Source organism: Scyliorhinus canicula, chromosome 2, assembly GCF_902713615.1.
Source record: "Scyliorhinus canicula chromosome 2, sScyCan1.1, whole genome shotgun sequence".
In the NCBI taxonomy this organism is placed as follows: Eukaryota; Metazoa; Chordata; class Chondrichthyes; order Carcharhiniformes; family Scyliorhinidae; genus Scyliorhinus; species Scyliorhinus canicula.
This window is the reverse complement of record NC_052147.1, coordinates 35,525,037-35,544,231: the sequence shown is the minus strand read 5'-3', so window position 1 is coordinate 35,544,231 and position 19,195 is coordinate 35,525,037. Positions and strand designations below refer to the sequence as shown.

At 42.5% G+C, this 19,195-nt stretch overlaps 1 protein-coding gene across 8 annotated transcripts in view; it reads right to left on the bottom strand.

Moving 5' to 3' along the window:
- Positions 1–19,195, bottom strand: part of LOC119952316 (echinoderm microtubule-associated protein-like 5) — a 298,867-nt gene that overhangs the window by 150,580 nt on the left and 129,092 nt on the right. For all 8 annotated transcript variants that reach the window (XM_038775979.1, XM_038775973.1, XM_038776000.1 and 5 more), the window contains 4 exons: positions 16,631–16,768; positions 11,286–11,542; positions 8,899–9,111; positions 3,007–3,174 (listed from right to left, as the gene is read on the bottom strand). In XM_038775979.1, the coding sequence (XP_038631907.1) occupies positions 3,007–3,174; positions 8,899–9,111; positions 11,286–11,542; positions 16,631–16,768 (776 nt within the window). The remainder of the gene's footprint in view (positions 1–3,006; positions 3,175–8,898; positions 9,112–11,285; positions 11,543–16,630; positions 16,769–19,195) is intronic.

Sequence of the window (19,195 nt, the reverse complement as noted above, 5' to 3'; positions counted from 1 at the left end):
AGAGTAGAGTAGGAGGGAAAATATGGCGGGTAGTACCGGTGGGAGGGGAGCGGGCTTGTGCAATATGTTACGATGGAAGTATTGAAAGTACGTGGATGTTTGCACATTTTTGCCTTTTTTGCTTCCTTTCTGATGATGTCTGTAATTGTTTATAAAGCCAAAAACTACCTCAATAAAATTGTTTATTAAAAAAAAAAATGCTGTATAAATGCAAGTTGTTGTTAACAAATCTTAATTACGACTATGGAAATACCATTTTGTTATTGTCCCACTATTCATTTACTTTATTATTAAATACTTAAAAATCCGTTCAACAATTTAAAGCCTAAGTTCAGTGTACTCTCATTCTGAAAAACCGAAGAAGGTTCTCCATGAATCTGGGCAGACTGCAATATGTACCTGCGACATAGGGAGCTGGGGCTTACCTAAAAGATTAACTAGATACATGGATGACCAGAGATATCATTTCAACTCAATTCTCTGATACCAGGGAACAATGTCATGGCTCTTATCTATTGTGAAGAGGGATCTTTTCCAATATTTTTGGGGAATATTGTGTTATTGTATAAAGAAGGCTGTGTGTGAATAAATTATTTAATTAAACTGGGGAATGATTAATGGAGACAACTTGTCTTGGAGATGGAGAGATAAAAGAGACAGGGGTTCTAAATGCATGTATTTGTAATAGGAAGCAACAATATGGTGGATTTAATAGGTTAAGTTTAGAAATTTGTATTAGGAGATACATACAAACTTGGCTTTCCGGTTGTTAAATTTCAACGGAGTAAAAAAACTTATACAGCCTGCAAAGGTTTTAAGTAAACAAGGGGAGGTTATTAAACATCATTTGATCGAAAGGGGAGGCAATAGGAAACAAATGTGAAATTTTTATATATTTCGAAAAGTTCCACGAGGCGCCGAGGACAACGGAATCAAAGACGAAAGGGAAAAAAGATAGTTAAGGAAGGAAAAATGTTGAGCTGAGTTGGGTTGGCTGTGAGGAGGATCTCCTGGAACATCTCTGTGCTGCAAGAAGGTGCAAAGTTTGAATCAGCCATCCAGTCAAGCCTCAAATGTTTTTTGTTGCAGAAAGAAGTGTTGTTTTGAAATATTTTTGGATTTCCACATCAGTGTGGAAGAGAGTGAGTAGTTGTGCAGTATACCCTTACTAAAGTGACAGCAATTTTGCTTGAATAATATTACTGGATATTCATAGTTAAAATCTTTAAGGGAGTGTTGACAAGAAGCTGTTTACTTGGATATTCTGACCAAGTGATATTTTGGGAAATGTTTTGTAAGAAGGTTTTAACTATGTAACTTTAATCTTGTGCGGTTAATTTTTCTTTTCTTCTTGTTAAAAAGTATTTAAAACCTAGTTAATCTTCTTAATAAATCTGGTTAAATCTTCTTAACAAATTTTTAAAATCCCAAAATTGGTACTGGAACTCTGCGCTGCTGTGCCCAGTAGGTTTCTCCTCATTTTCAGAACACATTAAAAAGTTTGATCAATAAGCCAAGTTTCTCTCTAGGATGTGGCTTGTTCAGCAAATAACATTTGCTGTGATCGTAACACTATCCAATCCACTGACAGTGAATATTTTCCATAAATTATACACAAAACGTCTAAGTGCATTCTGACTAGAGAATTATACAATTCTGCTCGTACAGCAATCAAGATTTTTGTTTATTGCTTAAATTAAGTTTATTACAACACATTTTACTCAATGTACTATTTCTGAACTATTCGATTCTATTCTTTCAAAAAAAATGCTTTTTGCATAGCATTTACTTCAAGAGACTACAGCAGGTAGATTACTATAATTTTAGCCTTGCTTGTCTGACTGATCAACTACCACAGACAAAAGGAATTAACTTGCATGTATACGACACCTTATAATCTTACCATGTTCCAAAGTATTTTACAACCACTAAGCTTTTTTTAATAGTTCAAATAGTTGTCATCCATGCAAATTAATTAGTATACAACAAGGATCTGTAAATAGCAGATGCCCAGTTCATCTGTTTTTGGTACTGCTGATGGAAGCAAAAATGTTGGTCAAGACATCAAGAACGCTCTTTGCTCTTCTTCAAATAGCGCCATGGAAACTTTAATAATTACCCAAATTGGTAAACATAGCCTTATTGTGATGTGTCATCTGAAATAAGGCATCTCTGCCAATGTAGCACTTCTTGAGTACTGCACTGAAGTGTCAGTCTAGATTATGTGCTCAAATCTTGGGGGTTGAGCTAAAATCTATGACCTTCAAGCTCAAAAGGTAAGAGTGCAACAAACTGAGTGAAACTAACATTTAAATATGAAACACATACACAAGAGAGTGCACAAGGGAGAGTGTGCAAGAAAGTTCCAAGATTTTTCACACTGAAGTACATTCCAAGGTGCTACTGCAAGATGCTTTGCAAAACTTGAAAGACAGGACTTCTTCCAATTGTACTGCAAAGGAGGCTATTCATTCCATCAAGTCTGTGTGGACTCTTTCCAAGAGTAATCCATTAGTCCCACTCATCTGCTTTTCCACATATCCCTGTGATTTCTCTCTTTCAAGTATTTATCCATTTCCCTTTTGAAGGCCACCACCGAATCTGTATCCATCTCATTAGGCAGCACTTTTCTGACATCAAACGTTTTTTCCCATATCACGTTTGGTTCTATTGCCAATCACATTAAATCTGTGCGCTCTGGTTATCAGCCCTCAACCACTGGAACTAGATTCTCTTTGCTTACTCTATATAAACCTTTCATGGTTTTGAACACGACAATCAAAACCCCTTTTGGTCTTCTCTGCTTTAATAAGAACCTATTTTTTCCAGCAAGGAACAGTCTGGATCAAAATACCCACTCACTTTACACCTCACCAGCTTTATGCAAAATGGGCAGGCGATTCAATCCCTCTGTTTTCCAGGTTAGGTTAAAATTACCTCAAATTTGTGATGTGATTAGTGCAGTAAATTAACAATGCAGTTTCAAGTGGGTAACTGCTTGCTCACCTTGAAGGACAATATGAAGAAATTCTTTGGACTTTCTTTCAGGGATAAGTTGCCACTGGAAAACTGAATGATCTGCTCCACCAATCGAAATAACCCACTGGTAATCATAAGACCATCTCACATTGGTCACATGTGCTGAATGACCGATGTATTTTTTAAACTTTGCTCCTGTAAAGTAAATTACATTTCTGTCGGAAACAATGTACCACCTGCGAACAATTTCAAATCTAAAAAACAATTTCTCATTTACTTATTTCTACCACTCTCAGAACCTCAAAAACATTGCAACCTCATTCTTAACTTCAATTGTTTGTTACATATGCATCTGCTAATGTTAATAGGTAATTTCTCAGGTTCAGTGGCAACAGCTACTTTCACAAATGGTCTGAGCACCTTACATTAATGGGAGTGAACTCACACTGTTATAATGGGCCAGGGTTTAGAAAACACCAAAGCATATCATGGAGTTCACCTGACCCACAACTTTAAATAGATTTTGGTTATGGGGAACACAAGGGCCCACTTTACAGGTGTGATGCAACAGAGAGCTAAACTATGTTTAAAACAAAACAATGTCTATTCTAGGAATCCAGTTAACATTTTATAAACACACAGTAAATATCTTATTAACTACAAACACTGATACTTTCCCAAATACAATATTCTATAGGTAACCCTTAATAACTTCCTAATCAATATCCACAAGTTAAACCCTTTTTAAAATAAAGACGGCAGGTTTAAATGCTCCACCGAAACAGGTATTACTTTGAAATCATCAATGATCTGGAGACATTCCTTAGCTTGTAGAGAGAGAGAGAGATCATTATACAGTGGCTTGCTTTGCCGGCAGCTCTCCACCTCTGAAAACAAAACCAAAAACTCACTGCATCTGCCAGCTCAAAAACGAAAGTGTAAGACAGACAGCCCAGCTCCACCCACATACTGACATCATTGCAGCTATTTGATAAACACTCATTTCCTAAAGGCATATCCACCTGACACTGTCCCTTGCCTACATGTGATAGCATAACCCAGGTGCATAAAAATAATACTCTGCTATTTGAGCTGGGTATTTGGGCTTCCTCAGTCTCCTCAAAGGCATGATGTGGAGATGCCGGCGTTGGACTGGGGTGAGCACAGTAAGAAGTCTTACAACACCAGGTTAAAGTCCAACAGGTTTGTTTCAAACACGAGCGAAGGAGCCGTGCTCCGAAAGCTCGTGTTTGAAACAAACCTGTTGGACTTTAACCTGGTGTTGTAAGACTTCTTACTGTCCTCAAAGGCAGACAGAGCAATCACTTGGCGAGACAAAGTGCAATATAAATTTATAAACTACTTTATTTCACAGTAATGTACTTATACAGAATATCAGATATGTTATGATCAGATAACTGTTAACAGTTATGGAGAGATTCAAAAAATGCAATTTTATTTTGTACAATTACACAAAGGTAAGAAAAGGCCGCACTTTCCCAAAGTGTTATCCTACATGATTTAAGAACAATAATTGTGGAGTATTCTGCCATTCAGTCTACCCTCTTGTAGCTTTTGCTGCCCGACTGCCTCACATCAGCATTATTTCCAAAATTTCCCTGTCCATGTCTGTACATTTAATCACTTGCCAGGAAAGAGATCAAAGTCTATCCAAAATAATCGGTTGAAAGTGTTCTGAGACAGTCCAATTCATTACTTAGTATTTATCGTTTATGGAGAAACATCAACAACACTCGCTTATTTGCATCTACATTAACTACCAGCTCAGTATCTTTTTATAACCTTGCATTAAAAATAACTTTATTTTCAAATAGGTATTTTTTGAAAGACTAGTTTAAAAAGTTCAGTGACCATCTGAAATTGCAGCACTTAAATACAGTAGCTCTCAGAATTATTCTTGAGAGAAAAGGTTATAAAGCTTTTTTGACAGAAAATATTTTTGAAATATCGGGCTGGATTCTTCCAAAATGGGACTATGTCCACATGCTGGCGTAAAACGTTGGAGTTTTACTCTGGAGTTTCCTGCTTAAAAGATGAGCTGATTCAGTGACTTGCAGGGGATTAGCTGGGACCCAGAGTAATTCTTGCAGCTTTAGCTGCGGATCTGGGCCCCCGCACCTCCGGTTCTGAGTCCACGCATGCGCACAGCGGCGGCCTCCAGCGGCTGCGCCGAGTGCCATGCCGGATTCAGACCTGAGGTTGAAAATATAAACCCAATTGGCCGCGCGTCTGAGCATCCGACCGCGCGGATCTGTCCCCCTGTCGCCTGTAAGGGCCCTCCCCCTCTGGGTGTTCATTCCCCCCGCGCGCCCCACCAGGGTGGCCGCAGACTTGAGTCGGCATCCCGACTGGCAATAGGTGGTTAGTTCCACGCCGGTCAGGAGCGGAGGATCGCTGGGCGGGCCTCTGGCAATGGGACCCCAGCCGCGCAGAGCACTCTGCGATCAAGTCAATTTTCGGGTCCCGGAAATCGCCGGATCGGCACTGGGCCCAATTTCGGCGTGAAATTGGATTCTCCGCCCCCACGCCAAACACGATTTTGGCATGGGGCTGCAGAGAATACAGCCCATGGACTTTGAACTAATTGTCTGCTGTTCATGAAGAATCAAGAGCAGAAAGTACCAAAGTATCAATAGACAACTTTTATAGAACCCTAAATATTTCTGAATCATTAACATTGAACTATATATTTTGCTCCATGCAGCATTAATAGCACTAAGATAATATAAACAAATTTAAAAGGAAACACAAACTTATCTGAGACAAACATCTTCAGAAGTATAAATGATTTAGGAATTATACTTTGAACAGTGCTCACAATACAAATGGCTCTTACTTGTAGCATAACAGATTGAGCTAACACAAAAAAGATAGTTAAACAGAAATACTATTGCAATTAAACAAATTTTCCCTAATGAAATTGTTTCATGAAACAAACATAACAGAATGCATTGAGAATGCAACAGTGGGCTGGATTCTCTGCTGCCCGACGCGGGCAGAGAGATCCATAATCGGGCAGAGAATCCAGTGTCGGGAAAAAATTGGCCAATGCTCCAGTCGCCGCTAGTGGTGGTATCAAGATTCATACCCCACACCAGCGTGAGGATGCAAATACATCAAATTGACCCGTTTACATCCTATTAACGGGTTGGACGCCAGATTCTCCACGCCTCTGTGACTCTCTGATCTGGGATTCACGTGGGCGTGGACTGATGCAGGTATTTTTCAGTGTGGCCCTGGCATGGTGGGCCAAGGGGGTAAGGCTTTAAGGTAGGTGCCCCCATAGTCCTTTGGTGGACCCCAAAATGCAACGCCTGACACCACACCCACCCCTCATCAGAGACTCCTTCAAAACAGAGATCCCCCCCCTATAACAGGCAGAAACAGTGAAAAAGGTCACTGCTTTAAAACTCGCATGTCCTCCACACCTGCTACCTCAGGCAGAGAAAGCAGCAGCTATAAATTCCTAGAAAGCAAAAACCGCATCACATGAGTTTAAACCCCTTCACATCCTTTGATCTGCAAGGATTTTATTCACATCAATGACAAATTGCTTTTTTAAAATTTAGAGTACCCAATTATTTTTTTCCAATTAAGGGGCAACTTAGTATGGCCAATACACCTACCCTGCACATCTTTGGGTTGTGGTGGTGAGACCCACGCAGACACAGGGAGAAGGTGCAAACTCCACACGGACAGTGACCCAGAGCTGGGATCGAACCTGGGTCTTCAGAATTCCGGCCATAGTCTCCCAAATGGAGAATCTTGTCCAATATGTACTGGATAGTAATTTTCAATGGCTACTGAATAAATGCATTCTAATCTAGAAAACTATCAAAAGCAGATCAACAGCTTCAAAAAAGCTCATGCCCCAAAGGAAAACTGACTGCTTGAACAACACTGAATATAAGCCTTTGTTAAGTTGTTCCACAAATTTTAGTACACTTGTTTGCTGAGCTTGCTGTCAAACAGCTAGAGTGTGCCGACTTGTTGCAGGTCATTGAGGATTTTACTGGCTCTATATCTACATTTGCAATCCTTAGTACGTTGGTGTATATATATATCATAAACTTGTTTAATTAGAAAGGTTCTGAACTTTTTAGATGTTTGTCTATTTGCGCATATATACACATTAGGCAACATGCATTTGCACGAGTGATTAAAACTGATGGATATCAATGTTCAGCCAGTAAATTTTAGCTTCCTTCTCAATAAAGTGCTTCTGGCATCTATACAGGGGGGAAGGTACCCAGTTTCTCCAACGCAAAATTAATGTTTGTACCGTTTGGCCTTGTACAACTGTAATGGTTACTGTTTTTAATAAAAATATTTAAAGTGTTTCTGAAAACTGAACAGCAGCGACAAGTACTACTTACACTCACAACAAGGCATCAAATAAAGATTTGCATATCATCAACTCATCTCCCACAATTGTGCACAACACTGGGAAGAGATATCCAGTTTTCCGGAAGAGTTCTCTTTGAATGCAGCCAACAAAACAATTATTTTGATACCATACAAAGGGATACAACCGTGTAGTTTTATCACATTCAAAGACTTAAACCTGGTAGGCCAAGTGGAGTGCAGTGCACAGAAAGTAGTTATACTGTCAAATGTAAATTGCTGCAGGTCACCTTGAAATCCACCACATAGGTCTGTGCATGGGCAGACCTACAGAGCTACTTTCCTGGTTAGCTAGTCTTTACATCTTAGAGGAAGAATTGGCACATATCCATTCTCTGAATGTTGAGGATTTTTTTCTCACAGGGCTGAAATTATACTGTAGCCACATAAAATTCAAGATAGTGTGTATTTTCACAGCACTAATTACACCTCACAGCTGTAAACTACTGCATTCTATTCCCTTAAAATAAATTTATATCTGGTACTGCCAAAAGAATAAAATCACTCTGCTGTTATGATGGAAACTTACAGCAATGAACAATACTGTAGCTGGATGGTCAACAGTTGAGTGTTTACAAAGCATTTGGGAAAATAGCTAATCTGACAATAACACAAGGATAAAAGAGCTGCAGTTGCAGTTTTATGGAACTGGCCCCGTTGAACAGACATTTAGGGTCAATATGAAACTCCTGTGGTTGCAGAAGATGCTGAACTAACGACTGATAAGCGAAACAATGGAACTGATGTGTCTTAATTGCATGTCACAATAAGTATTTTCCTGTAAAGATTGCGAATACAAGTCTTCTATGATTTTGTAACACAAGAAGACCTTTTCTACAAATAAACAACTTCTCAGTGGCACTCTTTGCCTTGTGTGCCATTTCTTCTATCTTGAATTACATGATAAATTCCCATCTATTCCCCCCATGCTGATGTAACTTGTTCCTTCTGGTACACTGGTTAATGTTAAAATGTTCTGAAGGAGGAATGATATTTCATAACTGTTTTTTATCGCCTTGGTTCACAGAAAGAAAGAAACCAACCTCATTTTTACACGGAGACCTGGATTAAGAAATATAACAAATACCGTATATACTTGCGTATCATTCGATCTCGCGTATCATGTGACCCCTAAATTTTCGTCCCCAAAACATGATTTTATGGTATACCTCATGTATCATGCGAGTCACTTTTTTGGAAATTAATTTTGGAAACTAAAACTTCCAAATGGTATCATTGTGTGTGGTTTCTGCAGAGTGGATTCTGCTGTGAAAGCTGTTCGCGATTCGAACAGCTTTCCAGCTGGCTTTACTAGCATCGTTCAGCCACTTGCCGTTTCCATTCATAAAAACATGAATGGAAACGTCAAGTGGCTGAACATCTTCCCATCAGAATGCTGTGGTCAAAATCTGAAGAGTAGTATTCTGTTACGCGAGTATATACGGTAACTAACAAAAATTATAAACCAAAACATTCAGATAATTTTAAATATACCTTTTTTGAAACCAGGGTATCGAAAAAGTTTTACTAATCCATAATCATCTCCGGTAACGAGAACATGATCCTTAAAATTTGCATCCACTGAATTAATACCATTAACATCTAAATATTTGGGCCATATTCCATTCACATTTGGACCCAATACACAAGTCCAGGTTGCCCACTGAACATCCTTTATGTCTTCTTTATTTTTAATTTCCTTACCACCTGAAATAGCATAAAAACAAAAAGACACCAGAAAATAAATCTGAAACAAACAAACTGATGGAGATAGATACAATAATAATAATCTTTATTATTGTCACAAGTAGACTTACATTAACACTGCAATGAAGTTACTGTGAAAATCCCCTAGTCGCCACACTATGGCGCCTGTTCGGGTACACTAAAGAAGAATTCAGAATGTCCAATTCACTTAACAGCACGTCTTTCGGGACTTGTGGGAGGAAACTGGAGCACCCGGAGGAAACCCACGCAGACACAGGGAGAATGAGAAGACTGCACAGTGTCCCAAGCTGGGAATTTCCTGGTGCTGTGAAGCAACAGTGCTAACCAATCTGCTACCGTGCTCCATCAAGTCTGCTGTGGCATGTGAAAGGAGAGAACAGGAAGAAGTTTTGGATAGTTGTTAAATCACATCACCAGGTCCCTTTAATGAGCTGAACGAGACTGAGAATGATTAAGGTTTCCATACAGAAGCATGGGCCTAGATTTTAACCTTGTAGCGAGTTCTGTGCTAATGAGTAAAACTATCTGTAAAATAGATTTGTAGTTAAATGCTGGTGCAAGATCATTTGGGATCGATGTACAAGGACAGTTTTGGCCTGTAGAAAGGATCAAAAGGAAAAGTAAAAAGATGAGTGAAACTACTTCAAAATAGAATTTCAATGGGAGCAGTGAAAATAGGGAGGCAACAAGATAGAAAACTGGCAAAGTCGATATCCAGCTACCCAAGTTCCAGGATTCATCTTCCCATCAGATAATTTTGATTAGTTCAGTGGCTTGAATCTTTTTTTCCAGTTCTAATAAAGGATCTCAACTAAATAAATCTTTCTCTCTCTGATATTGTTAATGGTCCTGAACCTCTGTATTTGAGTAAATACAGTCACACAAGTATAAAAAAGAAGCTTTTTGTTTTTAACTGCCAGCCACTTTTGAAGAAGGAATCACAATGATCAAGCATCTAGATTATATACTTGAATCATTTATCTTCACTGTCCTCTGTTGAACCCCGGTTCCCAGTGGATAGAATTTTAAATTTAAAAAACTCCTACTCTAATTTTTGTAACCACCCATGGTCTTATTACACTCTGTTTGCACAATTTGCTCCCGTTCTATATCCTAAACATATTGTCAAAATCTTTCACTCCTCTCAGTTTCCCCTCTTCTTCCTCCCTACCCCACCCCACCGAACCTTCCTACCACTGGGTCATTTTATCCTTTTACAGACTGCAATATTGTTACCTCTGTTACCTTCTTAATTTTTCTCCCATAACCTACTGCAGGCATTTTTAAAGTGGGGTGCGGATGTCGGGAGGGTCGCGGAGCCATCCATCATGGCATTCTCGATCGCGTAAATTCAGACGCAATGGCCGCAGCAGCCGGCTTTTTAAAATGCTGGCTGCGAACGGCTTTAAAAATGCAGGTGCGCTGCGCATGCGTGCCGCTCATTAGTGCGCATTCCCGGAGCCTAGAGAGAAACACCGCTTCCTCCTGATGTCAGCGCGCTGACCCAGGAGAAGATTTTTTTCAAAATTCAATTCAGTCTTCCTGCATCTGTCTTGAATATGCTCAAAGGCTGAGCCTGCAGAACTCTCTTTGATAGTGAATTTTAGAGATTAAAAAGGTTCACAATCCTTTGAGTTAAGTAATTCCTTCTCATCTATGTCTAAAATCGTCGCATTGTAATTTGCAGACTATATCCCCAGGCTGTAAATCATCTATCTGAGGAAAGCTTAGCTTCTGCCTCTGCTCTGTAGAGCCCTGAGAGAATAATGCCTGTTTCAATGTGGTCATTTCTCATTCTTCGCTACTCTGGACTACAGAATATAAGCCCAGGCTCACCGCTCGCATTAAAGGTAAGAGAAAATGGTGGGTCGCGAAGGTCGGCTGTCGTGGGTTGCGAAGGTCGGCTGGCGTGGGTCCCAAAGGATGGCCAGTTCGTAAAAATGGGCCCCGGGCTAAAAGGTTTGAAAAACCACTGACCTACTGTGTGCTCTGATCCCTTTCTAAAGCACCATGGGACATTTTGTTACAAGAAGGACAAGCAATTTCAGAAGAGATTTATCACAAACAGAATCATTAAGAGTACAAAGTAACAAATTAAGTAAAGGTAAACATGTAATTACACATTTATGTTCTTTTAATAAGGTGAAACTTACTTGGCATGTTGTAAAACAGTCTTTTTCCAGAACCATCATTAGTTTGCAAGTATTTGCTATCCATTGACCAATCCATATGAGTAATGAAGCTCAAAGATCCAAAACACTCGCCAACTTTTTTGTATCGTTGCAAAACTCCATAGATATCAATGGAACTATCATTTGAGCCCACAGACAAATATGATCCATCAGGTGAATATTTTAACTCATGAATTGCTTCTTTCCTATCCTTAATATGAACAACTTCAGTCATATCTCTGTAATAATAAAAGCAGTTTAGCATAAAACTGGTCCAAAGTACAGCCTTCAAAATAGTACACAGATCTTAACTGAATTGCTGATCCATGTTAAAAAATGTATTATACTCCATTGAATGGCATGAAAACCCTGATGCTTGTTAAAACAATTTCTATGTGTGCGGGCATGTGAGGGAGGCCATCCAGAACTACTTGGAAATAAACGATACGGGGGAAGTCTCGGCAGCAACGGTGTGGGAAGCGCTGAAGTTAGTGGTTAGGGGGGCGCTAATTTCGATACAGGCCCATAAGGAGAAGGCGGAGTAAGCAGAAGGAGATAGGCTGGTTAGGGAAATACTCGAGGTGGATAGGAGATATTCGGAGGCCCCGGAGGCAGGGTTATTGAAGGAGCGGCAGAAGCTACAGATGGAGTTTGGTCTGTTATCTACAGGGAAGGCGGTAGAATAGCTGAGGAAGGCGAGGGGGGCAATATATGAGTATGGGGAGAAGGTCAGCAGGATGCTTGCACGCCAGCTAAAGAAAAGGGAGGCTGCCAGGGAGATAGGAAGAGTGAAGGATGGAGGAGGGAATACGGTCACGGACCCAGCAGAGGTGAACAGAGTTTAAGGAGTTTTATAGTCGGCTGTATCAGTCGGAATCCCCAGCTGGGGTGGAGGGGATGAGGCAATTCTTGGAGGGTTTGGAGTTTCCGAAGATGGAGGAAGGGTTGGTGGAGGGGTTGGGAGCCCCGATCGGGATTGCAGAAGTAGTAGAGGGATTAGAAGCCATGATATCATTGATCCTGAAGTGGGAGAAGGTTCCAGAGCTATGCGGGTCTTACAGGCCAATCTCCCGACTGAATGTTGATGCCAAACTGCTGGCTAAAATCTTGGCCTCAAGGATAGAAGACTGTGTCCCGGAGGTGATAGGGGAAGACCAAGTGGGGTTTGTTAAAGGCAGGCAGCTAACGGCCAGCGTTAGAAGGCTCTTAAATGTGATCATGAAGCACTCCGAGGGAAGGGAGATGGGAGCGAGTAGAGGCGACATTGTGTCAGGGCACAAGTTTGGGGGCATTAGTTAACGGCTCCTCTGGTGTTCTCGCCGGCTCGGTACTCCACAGGCCCAGTGGTAGTGACGTCCCTGAGAGTCCCGTGCACACGCTATGCAGCTTCCTATGCCTGCATGGGCCTCATGTCCTGCCCATCCTTGCCCTCCCCCACATCCACCTCCTCCAGCATGTCAACCCTCTGCTGCGCGATATTGTGGAAGACACAGCTGGCCACCAGGATGCGAGCAATCCTCCCAGTACCATACTGGAGGACCCCTCCGGAGCGGTCCAGGCAAGTGACACGCATCTTCAGGATGCCGATGCACCATTTGATCACACTCCTGATCACGTCATTGTAGCGGTTCTCCGCATTGGTCTGTGGTCTCCGGACAGGCGTCATCAGCCACGATTGCAGCGGATAACCCTCCAGGAGCCAACCCCTACAGTCAGGAGTTCGCCTTAAAGAGGCCAGGAACCATCTGTGCCAAGAGGAAGGCGTTATGCACACTGCCTGGGTACCGGCACAGATATGCATAATGTGCAGCTCATGGTCACACACCAGCTGCACATTCATCGAGTGGAACCTTTTTGGTTTGTGAAGATTGGCATGTCATCTGCAGGTGCTCTTAGGACGACATGCATCCTGTTGATCACTCCCTGGACCTGGGGCATCTCGGCGATGGCAGCAGAACCCGCTGCCTGTGCCTCCTGGTGGGCCTGGTCCACAGTGGATGTATTGTGCAGACTGGGCATATAAGCCTCCATGGCGGAGCGGGTGCACCTGTGCACCGAGCTCTGAGATTCCAGACAGGTCCGCACTCCGGACTCTGGAAGGACCCCTTGGCGTAAACGTTCAAGGCAACTGTCACCTTGGTGGCCACCGGGAGCGAGTGTTCTCCCCCATTCCCCTACGGAGCCAGGTGCGCCATGATCTGGCAGATATGTCGCACTGTCCTCCTGCTCAGCCAGAGTCTTCGACGGCATGCCCAGTCGCCAGGTCCTAGGATGACATGCACTGCCGACACACACGAGGCCTCTTGCGGCACCTCTTTCTCCCCCACAGGCTGTTTGGCAACCCGCTCTCCATCCTCAGCGGTTTGCTCTTGTTCCTCTGGGGCAGGCTCCGCTGCTGCAGCTTCCTTCTCCTCGAGCAGCTCCAGCTCGTACAGCCATAGAGCATCCCCCAGGGCTGCAGCAACTAGGAGGAAATCCACTGTTGCTGGTTGTAGTCCAATATCAATTATCTGCAAGGGGTGAAAGGCCGACATATCAACACGGTGAGTACCCCCGTGCCCAACCAGATCCAACAGGCTACACGATGGCACTGGTTGGCACTGCGGACGCTGCCATCATATGTCCCCCCGCGTTGCCCCTCCCCATCCCCTCACCCCTGACCCTGGCGGTGCCCCTTGCAGAGCACAGCAGACGGCTATGAGGAGCGACACATTCTGACGGATGTTGCAGGGCGTCCCCAGAGCGGTCCAGGAAATGGAACATCACTTTTAACAGATCTATTGTCCTCTCCACTACTACCCTGGTGGAGGCAATGATTGCACCTTTCCTCCGCCTCTGTCCTCAGATCAGCATCATCAGCAACTTTTCAAAGGTTACCCTTCATCATACAACAACCATCCTTTGAGCAGAGCTGGAGCCACGAACAGCCTTGGAACTTGAATGGCACACTATGTAGGCATCGTGGGAGCTTCCAGGGTACCTTGCAAAACGAGTAGAATCCGGGTCCTGTGGTAGCACATAATGTGAACATTCATGGAGTGATACCTCTTCCTATTGACAAAGGTGCCCAGCTAGCGCCTTGTTGGCCACATGGATGCAATCAATGGTACTCTGGATGGGTGGGAACCCTGCATTAGCTGAAAAACCTCTGGACTGCTCAGCCTGGCTAGCTTGGTCCTTCATAAAATAGATGAATGTGCTCGCCCGCTTGAACAAAGCATCAGTCATCAGCTTGACGCAGCTATTCACAGATGACAGGGAGATGCTGCAAAGATCATCCACTGACCCGTGGAAAGATCCAGAGGCATAAAGGTAAAGGGCTACAGTGACCTTGAGAACCACGGGCATTGGAAGTTTACCCACACAGTTGGAGGTTATCGTCAGCCCAATCATCTGACATATGGGCGTGATGGTTTCCCTTGAAAGGCGGACCCTCCTGCAGGACTGGAGTCGGTTATTTTGAGGTAGCTGGACCGCTGCATGTAGACCCTGGCAGATGGATAGTGGCGTGTTCTGCAGGGTCGTTCTCTTTGCCCTTCCTGCTGGCCCTGAACACCCAGTGGCCTGCAGCCATCAGACCTCCTGTATCTTTGGTCCCTGTCTTCCTCAGAAGAGGACATGTTCCCTGCTGAGTAAAAGGTACCCATCTGCTGATATGGAATGCAGCTGACCCATGCACAATAGATGCCAAAGGGGTTGGAAATCTCAGAGACATGTTACAAGATTGAAATGTCTTGAAAAGTACAGACAATATGCACAGACCTCAAAAGAAAGCAGTGAAAACGTTCACGAAACTCTAGGATAAGCCCGCAACAAACTCTGAATAAGACAGCATCTTCTGAGTTTATCAACTCAGCCTTTGATTCTCCCATTTATCCTGCCCTTGGATGGCAAATGTGGATTGACCACCTGCCAGTGCCTATACAGTAAAATCCAGGTTACTTGGTGTATAAATCCTTTAAATCATGCTCACGTCAGCTGACCAAAATATTGCACGAGTGTACAATGATATTGGGATGCGCGCCCAATGCCTTCTCACGGAATTTTGCACACTTCCAGGTCGGTGTGCCTCCGAAGTTAAATTTTGCCCCATACAACTTTGGTCTCTATATCTAATGATATACTTGACTTGGAAGATGGTGGAGAAAAGGTTCTCTAGACTGATTCCTGGGATGAGATGGTTGACCTAGGAGGGGAGGTCGGGTACAGTGGGCCTATGCTCGCTCAAGTTTAGAGGTGATCAAGAAAGAGGTGATTTCATTAAAACGCACAAGGTTCTGAGGGGACTTGACAGAGTAGATGCTGAGAGATTGTTTTCCTTCCTGCAGAGTCTAGAACCAAGGAACATAGTTTCACGAGTGTGATATTAAACTCTCCGCCTGCCTGGGTGAGTTCAACTCCCAACAACAACATCCAGGACTAAGCAGGCCACTGGATTAGCGCCCCAACCGCTATATAAACATTCACTCCCTCCACCACTGGTGCACATTAGTATCAGTGCGTACCATCAACCAAGATACACTGTGCCACTTGTTGTGGCTTCTTTTCCAGTATCCTCCAAACACATGAATTCTACCACTAAGATCATCAACAACTGAAGGCACATGGGACCACCATGGAACGGCTCCCAGCATCCTCAATTTCTACTGGTGTGGAATTAGAGTGCAGGCTGCACGCTAAACCTGAGCAGTACCATTACTCAGGCAGGCGTCAATTGGAATGTTTGTGGAGTTGGGCCAGCATCTCAATGGGGTATGGTTTACCGGCCTCAGATGATTCATGAACCATAGTCTTGTTCAAAAGGTCTTGCCCATGCCAAATCATCTCCCCCATCCATCCTCAATGACTCCTCATACCTTTCGTACCAATTCATGATCAATGTCTGTTCAGCCACTATGTTTAGAACCAAAGAACTCACAGTAACAATGTCATGTATGAAACTGCTTCGAAAAAACACACATGGAGCGAAGAACTGGTGCTTTGACAATCCAATAAAAGCATCACACAAACTATTAAAGTGTCAGTAATAGAAGCTTAACTGGGAGCCCAGACTCATAAGGAAATTAACTCAATGAGAATCTAGTTTTGACAACAGGAGAGAACTGTTGACTTTGCTTGATTAACATCTTTATGGGGTTCTAAGAAGTTATTTTTCGGTGATCTCTTTTGTCACTGCCTCAAATTTTATTTGCACAAGATTAAGAGGTGTGAAGTGGTTACAGCTTCCGTTATTGATCTAATGCAGAAGGCTATCATTATTAATCCAAACACTGCATTTGTATTTTAAAGATAAAGCAAAGCAGCAAATGTCTCCCATTTCCACATACCTGATCCGTAGAACAGTAAAAGAACCATCCTTCATACCCAGAGCAAGATGAATGCCATCCGAACTCACAGCAACACAACGAATTGGTTCTTCCATATTGCATCGAGCAATTAGAGCATGATCAATAAGACTCCATATTCTAAAAATATAAATTCAGTCTACCATAAAATGGCAAAATAAATAACAGTTGAGCTGCTCAATATTCTAACCATAACACTCTTTCCAATTGATCCTTAATATTATTTTATACCTCACTGCTCTTTCAACAAAATGTAAAGTTAAGATTTATTTTGGAAATTTATATCTCACTTAAAGTGAATAACATATTACAGCCAGCCAATAAGGAAATTGAATTGAGTTACACTTAATATGTTGATGTTTCAAATTAACATCAATTTATTTCCAAGAATTTGAGCATTGTTGCATTGGAAATAAGTAACTGCATCCAGTTAATTTAGTACTAATTTAGAATTTCAGTGAATCTCACTTTCATAGGTACAGGAGTAGCAATTCAGCCCCTCGAGCCTGCTCCGCCATTCAATATGATCAGGGCTGATCTCATCTCAGCCTCAACTCCACTTTCCTACCCGTTGTCAACAACCCTTCAACCCATTACTATTTCCAAACCTATCTCCTTAAATTTACTCAATGTCCCGGCGTCCACCACACGCTGCGGAACTGACTTCATGACTCTTTGAGAGAAGTAATTTCTCCTCATCTCTGTTTTAAATCTGCTACCCCATATCTTAAAACTATAATCCCTCATTTTAGATATCCCCTCTACGTCTACTTTTATCCCTTTTATCATCTTACATACCTCAATTAGATCTCTCCTTATTCTTCTAAACTCTATAGAGGGTACAGGCCTAAACTGCTCAATCTCTCTTCATTGGGGTTCCCAATCCAGTGGAGAATCGAAGGGGCTCTGATTCAGTTCCGATGCTCCGGGTCCCCCGCCCTGGCAGCGAGGTATATGGGAGGATGTAAGTAGGTAATTTGAACCAATAACAGGCTGGAAGCTGAGTTCTCCAAGCCGGCGATGCTCCAGGCCTCTCAGCTGGGATTCACGTGGCTGTGGATTGGTGCAAGTATTTTTAAGCGTGGCCCTGACGCGATGGACCCCACAGTGAATCAAGGCGGTAAGTATGTAACGTAGGTGCCCTCAAAGTCCATCGGTGGGTAACAATTGTAACAGCTACTGCTTTGAACACTTCTGTCTGAGGCAACAGATGTTAGGAAAAGGTAAGTGAAAATGCAATGATTCTTCAACCGACTGCCTCAACTGCTCTTCAGCTTTCAGGCAGGGGTCTCTGAAGTGGTGGGGGCGCCTAATGGGTGGAAATCTTTGTTGGGGCGGTGACCCTAATTCCCAAGGTGGAGGGGGTTCCGGGGAGGTTGTCCCTGCCTGTCAACGGGGGGCAGGATTTGCGGGGCAGAAACCCGTGCGTTCACCGCCGTGCACAGATTTTCATGGCAATGGAGAGAGAATCACTCCTGGGCACCACTCCTAGTGCCACGCAGACCAGGAGCAATTCTACTCCAGCGGGAGAATGTAGTCTCCTGAATGGAGAAGCCAGCCCATTACCCGATGGAAGTATAAATATAATACATCTTTGGTCAAATTTATTTGCATCATGAATCTAGTTAGCCATATATTGCTAGTGGCTAAGGTATTGGACAATACCAATGAAAGATTACCACACATGGCTGCTATGACAATGGATGCAGGAATTTGCAAGTATAAACTGTAAAGCGCCACCTGGATGAAGTAAAAAGTTCTTCTGAAAGTGTGCTCGAAATTTTTAAATGACCTTCAAAAGACAGCTTTAACTATTTGTAACAATATATATTATAAACATATTAATTCTCAGGATTTGGGCATCACTGGCAACAGCATTTATCGTTCCTGTGCTGAAATTACTCCCACAAAAGCAGAGAGGCAGAGGGGTTCAGGATGAAGAATGCGAGAAAGCTGTATTTTTTCCAAATTAAAGTTCTTGTTTCTGAAACCAAATCAGGTCTTTCACCTTTATTACTCTTTCTGGAAGTCGGAATCCATGTGTGGTTCAATCTTTTGTGTTGAGAAGAATTTCCTAACATCAGTCCCAAATTTTACTAGTTTAAAGCCATAGCCCGTTGTCCTACTCACAGAATTTAAGGTAATGTTCTGGATTTATTTTCAACAACATATATCTATGCTGTACCTTTAATGACAAAAATATCCAGATGTTTCACAGCTGTATAACTAGATAAAAATTGACACTGAGCAAAAAGAGGGCGTATCAAGATGGTTGACTAAAAGATTTATCAAAGAGTTGGCTATTTAAGAAACAACGGTTCAGGAAGGAAATTCCAGAGAGCAAGACCTCAACAGCTGAAGGTATGGCAACCAATGCTGAGGTGAAGAGAGTAGGAGATTCACAAATAGGGCATAATTGAAGGAATGTAGAACTTTCAGAGGATTGTATGGCTGGAGAAGCCTAACGGGAGTGTGAGAACGGCAGCATAGTAGCACAGTAGTTAGGACTATTGCTTAACAGCGGCAGGGACCCTGCTTCGAATTCCA